Source organism: Plectropomus leopardus, chromosome 10 (assembly GCF_008729295.1).
Source record: "Plectropomus leopardus isolate mb chromosome 10, YSFRI_Pleo_2.0, whole genome shotgun sequence".
Taxonomy (NCBI): Eukaryota; Metazoa; Chordata; class Actinopteri; order Perciformes; family Serranidae; genus Plectropomus; species Plectropomus leopardus.
In genome coordinates this window covers 22,438,605-22,454,369 of record NC_056472.1, presented here as the reverse complement: position 1 = coordinate 22,454,369, position 15,765 = coordinate 22,438,605, and the positions used below count along the sequence as shown (strand labels likewise).

Genomic DNA, 15,765 nt, shown 5'->3' with positions numbered 1-15,765 from the left:
GTTTTGGTCTCGCCCTCACTCTTTTATTTTTTTCTTTTTGGCAAGATATCTTTTTTCCCCTCAGTGGCCTAATAGTGAATTTTGAATTTTCCCTTTCTTATGAAAATGTGTTGTTTGGCTTCTTTTTTTCCCCCTTATATTTCTATAACTTGCAAAATCTCATATTCATGAATCTAAACCCAGTGATAAACCTTCCTTTTTATGTTTGAGAATTAACTCAAACAATACATCACATCAATTTTGTATTCTAAAAATAGGAAAGCCACTTAATCATTGAATCTGTGTACTGATTGTATATATATATATATATATATATATATATATATATATATATATATATATATATATATATATATATATATAGCTCGAGTGGCTTGCTCTTGCCCCTCCCTTACGTCTCCTTGACCGGTCAATCAGCACCGAGCCACACGGTGCAGGTGAGGAGGTGTGAGGGGAGCAGCAGGAGAGATGACCGGACAGGACGATGTGGACATACCTGGTGAGAGTACTTTCTGCACATGACATTAACCCCGCACATTTATCAGTATGGATAATATACTTATACCTGCCCATACTGACGGTTTCCAGACACTGTCTGTGTGGTTGACCTGTTGCTATTTCTGTCAGGCTGCTACTTAAATGGCTTGAGATGTGACAGCAGGTTGGGATTTAGCCGGTGTTAAGTTAGAGAAGAGTAAGTTAGTGTTGCCTTAAAGTGCTGTATAGTGTTTGATTTTCCTATTAAAGGCTGTGTTAAAACATGATTCACACATTTGTCCTCAGAAACAGGAGCCATCTTCACATTTGGAAAGAGTGGTTTTGCTAATAATGTGCCTAGTAAATTCTGGTTGAAGAATGACCAGCCAGTACACCTGTCCTGTGGGGGAGAGCACACTGCTGTCATCACAGGTGCAGACAATCTGCGCACATTTTAATAATCAATAATTAATGCAATAAATGTGTTCAAAGATATATGTTTGTATAATTGAATTAATTCTATCCCTACAGAAAATGGCAGGCTGCTCATGTTTGGTAGTAACACTTGGGGCCAATTAGGGCATGGATTTAAACCTACAGCTCGCAAGCCTGCCTCCGTGAAAGGTAAGTTATTTAACACCAACACTAAAAATAATAATTACTTTCTTTATTGATTAATACGCCAAGTATTGACTTGATTAATCATTTAATTATGTGGTCTATAAAGTGTCAGAAAACAGGGAAAAAGCCCAAGCTGGCATCTTCAGATCACATTTTTCCCAGTGGTGGAAACACAGTACATTTACACAAGTAATTTTGAGTTACCTCACTTAAGTATTTCAGTTTTCTGCCATTTTCTACTTTTACTCCACAACATTTCAGAGCCAGATAATCCATCCTTAACTCCCGTACATTTATCTAAAAACTTTACTTTGCAGATTCAGATTAATGATTATACAGACAACATAACCCCCAAAAAGGTCCATTGTTAGCAGTTAAAATTAGCTCTACCTTACCAGCTGCAACATTTAAGTGACGTACTCGTCAGTAGTGAAATAAACTTGTTCTGAAATGGGCCATTATAGAACATAATAGAACTTTTACATTTTGCACTTAAATTTAAACCTCATGCTTATAGATTTGTACTTTTACATCAGTAAAAAAATTGCAGGACTTTTACTAATAACAGATTATTTCCACACTGTGATATTGCTGATTTTACTTAAATAGAAGAGAGTACTTCTTCAGCCCATGGTTTTAACTCAAAATATATACAGCTTTCCAGAGAATAAGTAAATATAGTAGTAGACTATCAAAATAGTTTCTGATGTATTAATCATATCTGTGTCTCAGTTATAATTTAAATATAAACTGAGGAGGATTGTGTTTTTTGGTATTTTATTATCATCTGTGGTAGCTATAATGGTGTGCTTTCCTTTCAGCCTTAAAGTCTGAGAAGGTGAAGCTTGTGGCTTGTGGGAGAGATCACACCATCGTCTGCACATGTAAGATGATGAACAAATTTTAATCAGAACATCATCTAACACAGAACATTTGTGCCCCAAACTGGTTTTATTTAATTTAAGGTTTTGTGTATTTTAAGCGCGGGGTAGTGTGTATGTTGCTGGCAGTAACCAGGTGGGACAGCTCGGTTTGGGTCACTGTGACAACACCACATCCTTTCACCTGCTGCATCCTTTCTGTGACCATGCACCAATCAAAATGCTCTCTGCAGGATGCAACACTTCAGCTGCCTTAACAGGTTCAAACAATGACAAGAAATGTTGTAATTTGTGTCTCCTTGATCATTATCCATTGATTTAATTGATTAAATCAATGTGTGATGTTTGATTTTCAAACCCCTGTTTATTGGCAGAGGATGGGAGGCTGTTCATGTGGGGAGACAACGCCGTGGGTCAGATCGGTTTAGGGGATGAGGGTTTTGCAGCAGAGCCCAGAGAGGTGGATGTTGGAGAAGTCGTGATTTGGGTCTCCTGTGGATACCACCACTCAGCATTTGTCACAGGTACGACACAGTCTGACGAAACACAGCACCAGAGACCGTTTGAGTGTCCATTTGACTTTAGATACCAGTGTTGCGTCGACTCTTTTTAGCGGATGGAGATCTCTACACGTTTGGTGAGAGTGCGAATGGAAGGCTTGGTCTCCAGGTGGAGCAGCTGACCAATCACAGAGTCCCACAGCGGGTGCAAGGGATTCTGGGTTGTGTCAGTCAGGTGTGCTGTGGAGGGGAGCACACTGTGGCACTCACAGGTAGGTAAAAAGTGCAGACGCATTTCTTTGTACACCTTTTTTTGTTTTACACACTTGACTGTTTATGTTTTACACTTAGTAAAAACGTACTTCCTATAGCCTGTTAGTCAGTGGTAGAAGTATTCTGGTCATTTACTTACAAAAAAGTATCAATACTGCTCTATGAAAATATATTAAAAATAAAAAGTCCTGCATTTGAAGTTTTTCTCAAATAAAAGTACAATACCAGCAAGATATAATTAGAGTGGAGCACCTTATTTGCTTTAATTTATCATTACGAAGTCAATGATTATTACACAATGTAATAAATATAGATTAATGAGACCATCTGTGCTTAGGTTCCCAAAAAGCCACGATTTCAATTTGCAATTGTGTCTGCCACTGGGTACGAAATCTTGGGAAAATTAAAGCTTAATTAAATTGTGTAAGTTCAAAGGCTATTTTCAGCCGATTAAATAGCTGTTTGCATGTCTGATGATAAGGTTTAGGCACAAAACTACATGGTTAGGTTTGGAAAACGATGTCATGGTAGGTCAGTTAAAACAACTATTTCTGATTAAAATATGATAATGTTGACCTTTGAATTTGTACGTGTCTACACTAAATAATAATAAAAAATGACTGAGTAAAATGAGGATTGGAACGTTTACACTATAGAAGCTACAAAATAATTCAAGCAATCAAATGAATGTATTGGAGTACGAATCACAATATTTACCTCTACTTACTTTCCTAATACTCTTGTTATTTGTTTTATTGTGTCCGTTTTGTTGTGCCAGAGGAGAACGTGTACACGTTTGGCAGAGGTCAGTACGGTCAGCTGGGCCACGGGACATTTCTGTTTGAAGTTGATTTGCCAAAACCACTGGAGCACTTTTGTAACAGCAGCATCAAACACATCGCCTGTGGAGAGAACCACACCGCTGTGATCTCAAGTAAGCAACCTCTGCAGCTCGCTTGGGTTATTATGGTGTTTAAAAAAAAATGCACCACCTGTGAACCTTTGTGTGTATTTCTGATTGTCTAAATTAATAATAATAATAATAATAATAATAAACTTTATTAAGAATGCAGCCCAACCTGCTTTACAAGAAAGAAATTACATGCACCAAGTTCTTCACATCAAAAGACATAATAAAACCAGCATGTGAAAAAGAAAATTAGATCAAATGTAATTAAATGTGTGGTAAATAAACACAGCATCTTATACTTTATTTAATGCATCTGTCATCCTTCTCTAAAGACAGCGGGCTTCTCTACATATTTGGTGATGGTCGTCATGGGAAACTGGGTTTGAGAGAGGAGAACTTCATTAACCAGTTCAGCCCAACTCTCTGCACACGTTTTCTCAAGTACAGTGTTGAATTAGTAAGTAAATGTGATGAAAGCGCTCTGGATGGTGGTCAGTAAATCCCCAAAGTGGATTAAAATTCTCTGTAAATGCATACTACTTCGTATCTGGTATATCTTGCATGTCTGTCCTAAATGAATATACAAAGTGGGTGAAAGGAAACACACACTAATAAACTATATTGGGTCCTTGTGTTTGTGTGTGTTTTCTTTTGTTTAGGTGTCCTGCGGTGGAAACCACATGCTGGTGCTGGCTGCACCCAGACCACCAGAGAGCCAAGAAGAGGTGCCAGAGAAGGATGTCACAATCAAAGAGAACTTTCTGGAGCCAAGCTACACAGAAATCCTCCTGCTGGACACTTTGATTGATCCCAGTCCAACAGTCCCACTCTCGGCCCTCTCTGCACGAGCCCGCCACAGAGAAAAAGTGAGTACCTACACCTTGGCACTTATTTCCCAGACTAAACCAGGTTCTTACAAGATCTCTGAAACTAAAAGTCTTTCATTGCAACCATTAGCAGCTGCACACATGGGCGTTGCACACTTATAAACAATAAGTGGGATTGTTGCGATACTGGATTGTCTCTCTTCAAAGCCAGACTCCATTGACAAAAACAGATATTTTACCTCGCTGAACATATTTGTTTTGTGTTATTGTGTGACTTTGGTGAATGCGAAATAACCCTTTAAAACACCAATAGTTGTGATGTTTTTAAACTTGGACCAGTATGACTTCAACCCATCAAGAATTTTGTGCTCTTGGATTCTTCATTCACAGTGGAAGCATTTGAGAAAAAAGTTTTCTTTACTAGTTCAACATATTATGGGTTGAGTAATTGATATACAAAAGGTAATTTTGTGGGGTGAAGTATTCCTTTAACAAACTAAATAATCTTTAATTGTTAAATCCATGTATTCTCTCTGTGCTGCTTATTTGGATTCAGCTTGCTTTAATTTAATTATTTTTAATATTGGGAATTACCGTTACTTACCACTGAAAAAAAGTGATATAATAATAAGTAATTGTAGGCCATATTGTCCTGACATACTTTGACCATAAGAATCATGAAATAGGTATTAATTTGCATTCTACATGGTATTAAAAGCTCCTAAAAATGGTTTAATTCAACCCGAAGAACCTTTCACAAAGTCTGATGTCTTAGCTTTAGATAATTGTAATCACTATTTATCTCCAGTAGGGAGCAGTGTTACACCAAGTTGTAGCTCTACTGCAGTGCCGCTGACTGACTTGTTGGGGGAGCTGCATCGATGTGGTTCAAACCCTTTCAAACATATTTGCTGTTTTTCCTCTCTTGTCTTTCAGAGAAGTGCTGTGGAGCTTTTCGGGGAGATGTTTCACAACCTCCCACGCCTGAATTCTGACTTCCTCAACACCTCCTGGCAAACATCCAGAAATATCCCAACCCCTAAAACGCTTTCAAAGGACTTCACCACCTCTTCATCATCCCCGAAACCACAATCAGAAGTAACACTAAGCCCTCCACTCTCCCCCAGATCTCCAGCATTATCCTCTAAGCCATCGAGCCCACGATCTCAGTCATCAAACACCTTTCAGTATAAATCCTCCACCGCTGCTTCCTCTAGGACTCGATCCAAAGAGCTGCCTTCTCCTTTACTCTCACCAAAGTCTATAACTAATCGTAACACCCCAGTATCTCCTAAAAAGACTGCAAAAAAGAAACTGCACAGAGTGACATCTGCTAAAAAGGCCTTAAATGGAGAATCTCCGCTACCACCTAAAGAGCCCTGCAGCCCCACCAGACCCTCTAGTCATATTTCCAGCAAACATGTCAGTGAGGAAGAGCATCCTGCCTCGCCACAAACAGGTATTTTCAGCCTAAGATTTCAGCTAATGCCTAGCTCAGCTTTATCTTTCAAATCCATGAGAGCAAAACTATAGAAACTCTAGAGTACAGCTGTATAATTAACTCAATCATGGTCTGTTTTTTTCAGAGGGAGAAACCATTCAGGGACAAGTTGTTTTAGAAGATGTGGAGGACAATATCTCTGAGAAAGGAGTCGACTTTTTGCCAAATATGGTGAGAGACGTGTGGTTTGACCCCGATAGAGTAGATACAGTTACTATAATGTCCACAGAGTCATTAACACAGAGTCAGTTCAGTTTTGTTTTCCTCTTTAGGCTGCTTGGTTGTGGTCTAGATTATGTGCACTCCAGGGCAGGAAGCAGCAATGTTGCAAACTCACTGACTTTTCCAGGAAATGTGCATAGCTCAGCATACGTGTGTGTGTCTGTGTGTGTCTGTGGAGACGTTTTCCATTTGGCGCGACACTGAGGTTGAAGTATGAAATTGAACTAAGTGTTTGGCCTCTTAATTTTTCACATTTATTTGCTTTTTTCCCCAAGAATGTGTGTAATGAATCTCCTCATAGCAGATTCAGAGATAAGGATGGCTTTTGCCAAAACACATGTTTGTACTCCAGCCTCAGACCCACAAACACACACTCAGATATATACACACACACACACACACACACACACACACACACACACACACACACACACACACACACACACACACACACAGCTCTGGAAAAGTTGGCAGGAATCTCACCACATCTCATCAGTGTTTCCAGAGCCAATGATGAATCAAGCTGTGAAGGAGTCTCCTGCGTCGTTGTGTGTCATAGTGCAACATGTGGTGTACAGTAACCCCTTCCTGTCCTCGCTGTGAAGTTAACACTCTATGGTATGCATCATGATGCCAGTTGGTTAAAAAAAGTTGTTTTATTCTGTTTTGTTTTTTTGTCCTAAAAGAGATAAAGTAAACATTATTTAAAGACATTTTCAAAAAAGGTATTTTTTGAGGCACTTTTGGTTGCATTACCTTAAAGCAACACTGTACCATGATGGTAAGGAATAAATAAAAGGAGGTAATGTTAAAATCTTAATAAAATTATACACAATGCCGGGGCGTCCGGTGGCTCAGTGGATAAAGCAAGCGCCCCATAAATGAAGGCAGTGTCCTGATGAACAGTTGATCACATGCTTTTCACAGCAAACAGATTAGAGTGATGAGTTGCATTATCTACCGTGTTTAAAATGTTGATTGTGGCAGGTTAGTTTCCATCAGTCTGACAACACCAGCGATGATGATCCGAAAAATATTTAATGGTAACAACAAAAAATCGAAACAAACAAAGCAGTTGATAACTGTGTGTATGCGTCTTCCTGAGCTTACTTACTAATGATACACCTGTGACCTGCGACAGTCATCCAAAGTCACTGAGTCAGGCTTCAAAATAAGAGCGAGGAAAAATTCTCCTCTCACCTAACCATGTACATAAACTAAGGCATAGGATTAAAAGCATATTGGGCTCAGTAACCAGATATTAATATAAACAAAAATGACTCGTATAACATGTACTTTGTGCTTACATGAGCTTTACTGTGGGGCAGAGGTGAGTATCTGAAAGGTGCACCACAGTTATTGAACCTGCATTTGAAGTTCTGCTGTGTGACGGTGATTAAATGTCTGTTTTCATGTCACACCCCACTGGCCCCCAGTTAACCACCACCTGTTTATCTCCACTGTAGATGGAGAAATAAGCATTCCTCTCATCTTTTCTCAGTCGTCACCATGGTTTCCTTTACCTCCCACCCACATCTGTATTTAAACTTTACAGACTGGCTGACTAATCAGTCATTACATTCTCGATGTGTCCACCATACACATGCTGCAAAGAAAACCCATTAAGATATTTTCTTAATGGGACAAAAATATATCAAAAATATTTCTATTTGATGATGATAGTGATTTTATTTATATAGCACCTTCAAAAATACAGATTACAAAGTGATTTGGCAAACAATGCAAAGCAGGGACAAGATAACCCAAAGGCAATGTAACAATAGAAGTCATACAATAAAGCCAATCTAAGGCCAGACAGAAATTACGGCAGAATTAAAGAGAAATCAGACTCAGGAACATACTTGAAAGAAGACAATAGATAGCGAGAAACTTTATTGGTAAACATACCAATAAAAGTAAAAAAAAAAAAAAGAGAAAGAGAAATAAATTAAAATGCAATGTAGCTTCGGGCCAAACCCAGACAATCTTTAATGGTGATCAGTAAAATCTTAAAATCAGTTCTAAAATGCAAACTGATGGAAAGAAGCCAGGATTGAGATGGTGTGATGTTGTCTGTTGAAACCAGATGATGACAGCCAAAATATACTTTATAGTGGCAATATGTTTTTTTTTGTGTGTATTGTTAAATGATTTCTTCGCATAAAAAAATACTGAAACATCTTCAAATAAGTCCTGATTCTGCTGCAAGTGTTAGTGTGTTACTGAACACCAAAGTACTTCCTCAAACTAGACCTGACAAGTTTTTTGGCAGTAAATCACATGAAACATCAAACGCCAAAACTACACACGCGGCCCTGTTGATTGCAGTTCTGCTGCTGGTCTGCTGGTACAAATCTACTTTTTTATAACACAGCATTATCTGGCATATGGCCTTTTCTGCCAGTTTTATGTTTACATCCCACTAAATCCCTGTTTTCTCTGTGATTTATTATAGGAAAAGAAGAAAGGCCGAGCTCTTAGGAGAACTACAAAAGAGGCAGAGTTGTTTCAGTTCAATGAGAAGGCAGAACATCATTCATTCAAGGCTTCACCCACAGAGCTCCTGGAAGGCTCCTTAAAGAAAGATGTGTCTCCACCAAAAAAGAAAAACACATCCAAAAAAGTCACATCTAAAGGCAAAGAGAACATCATCAAGCAGGATAATAAAATCAAAACTCATGACAAAGAACAAGCTCAAAATAAATCACCAAAACTATCACCGTCGAGCCCAAAAACTCCTCAGTCTGTCCGTAAGACACTGACTGAAGCACAACAAAGACTGACTGAAGTGAAAGGAAAAGTGAGGAAAAATAAAAATGCGAAAGAAAGTAATATAGATCAAAAGGATATGAAAGCCAGCACTTTTGAGAAAAACTTGACGCCAAAAAAATCACCCGCTTTGGAAAGGACATCTCCTATTATTACTGTCACTCAAGGAAATGAAACGCCCAGCATATCTGTCCAAAGTGGGAGTTTGTCATCCGTAGAAAAAGATTCAGAAATCCAAAGTGAAGCCGCTGACGTCGAAGAGATGCAACAAGAGACACAGAGAGTCCAACAGACTCCAAAAAGAGAATTACAGAAGGTTGAATCTGTGCTGAAAAAAGGTCACAGTAAAGCACTGTCTGTGAAATCACCACCAGCGAAAACAGAAAGCACACCTGCTCAGGCTGATACAAAGAAATCGCCAAGTGTGAAATCTACACCTGTGAAAGTTCAAGAGGTCAAATCAACACCAGTCAAAAATAAACTGGCAAAAAGTACTCCAGTTAAAAGTAAAAGCAAAGGAAAAGTTGTGGAAAATGAGTTAAAAGCAACTCAAAAAATGAAAGGTAGAAGTACAGGTAAGCAGAAGATACCTGAAGGTGACAGCGCTAAAGTAAAGGACAAAAACAAGGCAAAAACAAAACCAGAGACAGAAGAAGGAGATCAAATCGGAGTTAAAGGAGAAACTGAAGATAACAGAAGGGCCAAACCAAGGAGTAAGCAGACTGAAGCTTCCAGCTCGCTGTCATCACAGCAGGATGCACCCACCGAAGCGCCGTGCACCCCCGTTTCCTCTCAAAGCACTCAGAGAACAGAGGTGGTTTCAGTCAGCCAAGCCAAATCCCCACAAGCTGCCAAACCTGTTGATAAGGATCTGCTTGTTTCTGGAACACACATTGAGGATCCTAAGAGCCCCTCTGAAGAAAAGCCAAAGTGGGGGGAAATCCTCAGCACCGCAGCTACTCTGCTGCCTGCTGTCGGGGTAGCAGGTGCAGCCATGGGGGTCCTCAGTGAGGCTGTGACAAGCGTAGGTGGTTTCCAGTCTGATGGTGACACCGTTACCTCGACGTCATCCAAAGCATCCAGTCGAGGGAGGCAGTTCACAAAGCAGAGCGCGGTTATGCAACCTTCCTTTTCTTCAACTTTGTCACAGGAGACGTCAAATACTCCAGAAGAAAGCACAAAGAAAGAGGTCGAGAAGAGTCACGTTGAAGAAGGGGAAAGTGATGAAACCACTCAGTCACAACAGGTGATGAAGAATAGTGACGGGAGTGAAGAGTTTTTCCACACAGAGGGGAAGAACAGCAGCACAGACGTGGAAACTTCTCAGCATGAAGAAGATGAGAAAATCTGCAAGGATCACAAAGATGATGAAGAAACACATACTGAAGATGAGGAAAAGAAGGAGGATGAAGAAGAGGAGAGTGGAAGTGCTGTGGAGGACAAAGAAGAAGAAGAGGAGGGAAGTGAAAGCAGCGAGGAGGAAAAGGAGAGTGTTTCTGGAGAGGGTGAGGAAGAGCAAGATAATGAAACAGCAGAGGAGGATGGTGAAGAGGAAACAGGCTCCAGCAGCGAGGAAGAGGATGAAGGGAGCGAGAAGAGTGATATCACAGAGGCTGAAGAGGAGGAGGAGGAAGCAAGCAGTGAGGAAGGAGATGGAGGAGGGAGTGGGTCTGAGGTAAGTGAGACGAAAGAGGAGGAGGGAAGCGAAGAGGAAGAGAATAAAGAGGGAGAAAGTGAGGTGAGTGAGGATGAAAGTGGTGAAGAGTCGGAGAGAAGCAAGAGCGAAGAGTCAGAGGAGGAGGAGGGAGAGAAAAATGATTCTGATGAAGATGACGATGAAGAAGAAAATGAGGTTGATGCAGAAGAAGAGGGCGACACTGAGGAACAGAAAGATTCCTCCTCAAGTGAGGATGAGGAGAAAGACTCCGAACAGGAAGAGAGTGAAGTGGAGGAAGATGAGAAACAAGATGAGAAGACTGATGAAAGTGAGGAGGAGGAAGAGGAAGACAGTGAGGCCGAAGATGAGGAAGATCAGGATGAAAAGAGCAATAAAGAAAATGAGGAGGATGAGGATGAGGAGGAAGAGTCTTTAGAAGAGGGGGAAGCTGAGGATGAGACTGCAGAGGAAGAAGAAAGTAAGGAGGTTACAGAGGACGAAGAAGAAGGTGAGGAGGAGGAAGAAGAAAGTAAGGAGGTTACAGAGGACGAAGAAGAAGAGGATGACGAGAAAGAAGATCAGAATAAGGAGGAGGCTACACAGGAGGAAGAAGAAGGTGAGGAGGAGGAAGAAGAAAGTAAAGAGGTTACAGAGGATGAAGAAGAAGAGGATGAGGAGAATGAAGATCAGGACAAGGAGGAGGCTACACAGGAGGAAGAAGAAGGTGAGGAGGAGGAAGAAGAAAGTAAGGAGGTCACAGAGGATGAAGAAGAAGAGGATGAGGAGAAAGAAGATCAGGATAAGGAGGAGGCTACAGAGGAGGAAGAAGAAGGTGAGGAAGAGGAAGAAGAAAATAAGGAGGTTACAGAGGAGGAAGAAGAAGAGGATGAGGAGAAGGAAGATCAGGATAAGGAGGGGGCTACAGAGGAGGAAGAAGAAGGTGAGGAAGAGGAAGAAGAAAGTAAGGAGGTTACAGAGGAGGAAGAAGAGGGTGAGGAGGAGGAAGAGGAAAGTGAGAAAGAGGTTACGGATGAGAAAGAAGAGGGCGAGGAGGGGGAAGAAGAAAGTAAGGAGGTTACAGAGGAGGAAGAGGATGACGAGAAAGAAGACGAGGATAAGGAGGACGAAGACGGAGAGGATGAGGAAGAAGAGATTAAGAAAGAGGTTACAGATGAGGAAGAGGAGGAGGAGGAGGAGGAAGAGGATAAGGAGGTGGTAAGAGAGGAGGAGGAAGAAGGAGGTGAGGAAGAGGTGTCAGAGGAGGAAGGAGAAGAGGAGAGTGAAGGTGAGGAGGAGGAGAAAATTAACAGAAAAGAGAAACTTAATGGGGCTAATAAGAAGGTGATGGTAGAGAAGGATGAAGATGATGATGATGATGAGGAGTTGGAGGAGGGGGAGGAAGAGGAAGAGGAGGAAGAGGGAGATGAGGAAGAGGAGAATGAAACAAAGATTAAACCAAAAACTGAGACAAGACAACGTAATCAGAGAGAAGAAACAAATAAGGAACGAAGTGAAGGTAAGAAAGGTGGTGAGGAGGAGGAAGATGAAGACGAGGATGAGGAAGAAGACGAGGAAGAAGAGGAGGAGAGTGAGGAAAAAGGAAAGGCTGCAAATGTCAAATATATGGAGAAATATGCGAAAGGGGAGGTAGAAAAGAAAATTAAAAAAGTGGAGGAAGAGGAGGGAGATGAGGAGGAAGAGGAAGAAGAGGAGGAGGAGGAGGAGGAGGAGGAGGAGAAAAAAGTTGTATCATCAAAAACAAAAAACATACAGAAGTTGCCTGCTGACAGGAAAGACAAACAGAAAGAAACGCCCAAACCAGCGCCGAGGACGAAGCCGAGCGCTGCAGGAGAAAAGAAACAAGAAGACCCCCAACAGTTCTGGAACGATGTTCTGCCGCAGTACCTCGACCTGCAGTGACGATCATTTCCAATTCAATCAAATAGAGTTTCACTAAAAAGACTCAGACTCAGCTCCATAATGCAGAACAGTAAGACATGCTCACTGTGAGTCACACTCAACTAAAGTGTCTGCTGTCTGTATTTTGTTGTTATTGTCAACAAAATCCCATTAAAAGACCAAAACCAGCAATGCGTCAGTCTATGTCTCAGTACTTTCCGGCATTATTTGCAGATTCAAGCCCATTCATTTCTACTGAAGACAATTATTTTGAAATATGTGTCACAAATAGTTTCATTTTGCACAAACTTGACTCCAGCTACTCACTGGCTCATTAGTGTGTTTTTAAGAGCACTTCACTGATATTGCAACATTGTCCAACTGATTTTTTTTTTTTTTAAAAAAAGGATCATAACTGATTCAGCAGAAGCAGACATATTATCTGTTTTGTTCCACACACTCTTTTAACCCCCCAAAAAACAAACAAACTGATGTCTACGTCACCCACAATGCAACTCAATCACCGACTGTTCACTTCAAGATTTGGGTGTGTTACCAGCATATACCAGTTTTCCATTTGTGCATTTCATTTATTATTTTTAAGTAAAAGTAAAAGTACAAAGATACCTATCAAAAACAAAAGAAAATAGGCAAAACAGACCAAAGACAAAGTGATTCAATTGGGAAAAGACAATATACTTTTTTAGACTTAAATTGTGAAAGAGACATCTCTAAATCAATGGATACATTTTTCCCTCAAAATGACTTGTTTGACTATTAAAATCTCATCAATTTGGTCCAATAACGTTTAAAATGTCTAGAATATCTGCACAATTAAATCATTTTGTTCAAGGTAGCGGAGCACTTCACAGCAAATTAGCCACGCAGCTTATTTAAGTCTGGAGTGCACATGCTCAATGGGCCCAGCAATGCAGAAGATGCAGGTAATCCCACTTTTTGGCTTCATTAGCCACTAAGAAACTTTCAAAGGAAAGAACAGGGTCCTACATCAACCCCTGTCTACACTTCTATATTCATCCAGGCTGAGAATCTGGGACACGGTCGTGGTGGCAACTTCTCGATCACAAGGTAGCCACGCCCTAAAGCATTTCCTGCTATTTACTCAAATTGGGACCATAATTTAGGAAATCAAACACCGTGCTGTATTGAAGAAAACTTGAAACTAGCAATTGAGACCATAAACTTATTCGAAAAAAATTTGATTAGGTAATAAATCAAGTAAGAAGTATAGCCATTTTCTTATAGACTAGACAATCAGACTTTTTAGACTTTTTGCAATCAGTGGAGTCGGCCCCTGCTGACCATTAGAAAAAATGCCTGTGTAAGGTACGTCCTCATTGGCCTTATTTTCTAGAAACAGAGGCAACATCCACTTCTTTACTAGTCTTTCACCCCAACCAAAGCTGACTCAGGCTCAGATTTGCAGTAGTGTTTACTGTGCTCTTTGTCCTTTGCCATGCTTTTTCTAAGTCTGTAGATATTGTTGCTTTTTTATGTCAAACTCTCATCACTAAATTGTTCATTTGGTTTTCATGCTCTCATAAATGTATTAATGTTTGTATTACTGAGGGAGTGCCTTGTTTCGGCCCACATACTAGTACATTTTTGTCTGTGGTTAAGATGATTATATGCCTTTGAAACCTCAAAATGAACCGCAGCAGTCAAATGTTCAGATTGTACATTCTGCACCAAAATCAAACCCCGCTGATCTTCACTCCCTTTATGCCGACAGAATCCCTGCTGTAATTACATACTGTACAACTGCACTGTGTTTGAGGAGAAATCAATGCTTTGAAATGCTGAAATCTCTAAAGAAAATCAAAAATATTCTTACAGAGAATAGCGGTTAAGTGTAAGTCTGTAAACAACAGTTAAACACAACAAAAACAAACCTAGAGACGATCAAAAAATCTAAAATCATGGGCTGTAACTCCACATCAAAGAGTCAGTCCAATCCTGCAGAGCCAGGTGTGCAAAGAAGGAGTCAACTAACTTTTTCTTCAGACACTTTTCAGCTGAACCCACATTACATTCATAATTACAGCTCAGGTCAGGAGATCCTCCTCCACCACACGCCTCCCCTTCCTGTTTCCCGTCAACACAAAGAGCACTTCACCACCTTCATGCGTGGACTCGCCCCCCCTCGCACTCTACAAAACCAAACCTCGTACAAATTAAGCACTGATCAGTCTTTCAGCAGCTCTGTACTTTCACCCGACCCTCCTGCTGAGTGTGTTTCTGTATGAAACAGAATAATGATCAGTTATAGACAATTGCCAGGCAAATGTCATGATTACAACATGGTTACGGGGAAAATTTCATCAGAAAAAGCGTCGCTAGGAAACAACGTGGACCTGACTTCCTATAAAATGTTCACATCATTAGCAAATGCAGTAAATGTCTGCTAGTGTATGAAAATGAAAACTCTTTCCACTCTGTTACTGCTGCTTTTATGGATTTATGTCTGTATGTGTGAGAGGAGTGGAGATCCCTACTGTATATACCATCACAGTAACTGTGAAGGCCTGCAGGATGCTCCGTATACTGTATCTTTTCCAGTTTTTATGTACTATGGGACTTAAAATGTTCTGGAGAAATGTCAAAAATTTGGTCCAACTACTGAAGCACAAGGACTTGCGGCAACAAACTTAAGCCGGGGTTATAACTTTATCAGACTGAATTAGACTGGTGAAGACACATCTGGCGTCAATTCATTAGAACTCAAATAAAGTTTGTTTCCTAAAATCTGTGTGCATCAGTATACTTTGATGTGAAATGTCTGATTTTTACCCATTTTTCCTCAGTCAAACTCGCTCTCAAAAAAGTAAAGTGTATTGTGAAAATATTTTGATTATAAATCGAACATTCAACAAAGGCAAAATCCTAAACCATTTTCTGTTGTTATACTCACATTGTTTTAGCTGCATTTCTCTTTTTACCAACATGACAAAAACCAACATGCCACATGGCTTTCCTTGGAAGTCCTGGCACCAGTGATAGTTTTTTTCAAAGTTGACATGTTTTTAGAACGATTAGGGAGATTTTATATTTGCAGTTTCCATTTGTGCAATTTGAGGGTTAATGGTCACCAGTCCAGTGAGAGTTTTAGCAAATATGACAAAAAGTTTTTGGTTTTTTTTACACAATACAATAATAATAACTTTATTTATATAGCACCTTTAAAAACAGAGTTTACAAAATGCTTTG

The 15,765-nt window shown here is 40.1% G+C and overlaps 1 protein-coding gene across 1 annotated transcript; it reads left to right on the top strand.

The window, feature by feature from the left end:
• The first annotated feature begins 468 nt into the window (after window positions 1-468).
• rpgra (retinitis pigmentosa GTPase regulator a) lies at window positions 469-12,558 on the top strand. The gene is made up of 15 exons (XM_042494765.1): window positions 469-499; window positions 784-909; window positions 1,009-1,101; window positions 1,920-1,982; window positions 2,081-2,239; window positions 2,354-2,503; window positions 2,593-2,751; window positions 3,531-3,686; window positions 3,995-4,119; window positions 4,322-4,528; window positions 5,426-5,948; window positions 6,076-6,161; window positions 9,736-11,470; window positions 11,564-12,226; window positions 12,338-12,558. Exons 1-15 carry the CDS (start codon window positions 469-471, stop codon window positions 12,556-12,558), a joined length of 4,497 nt encoding a protein of 1,498 aa, XP_042350699.1.
• The last annotated feature ends 3,207 nt before the right edge of the window (window positions 12,559-15,765 follow it).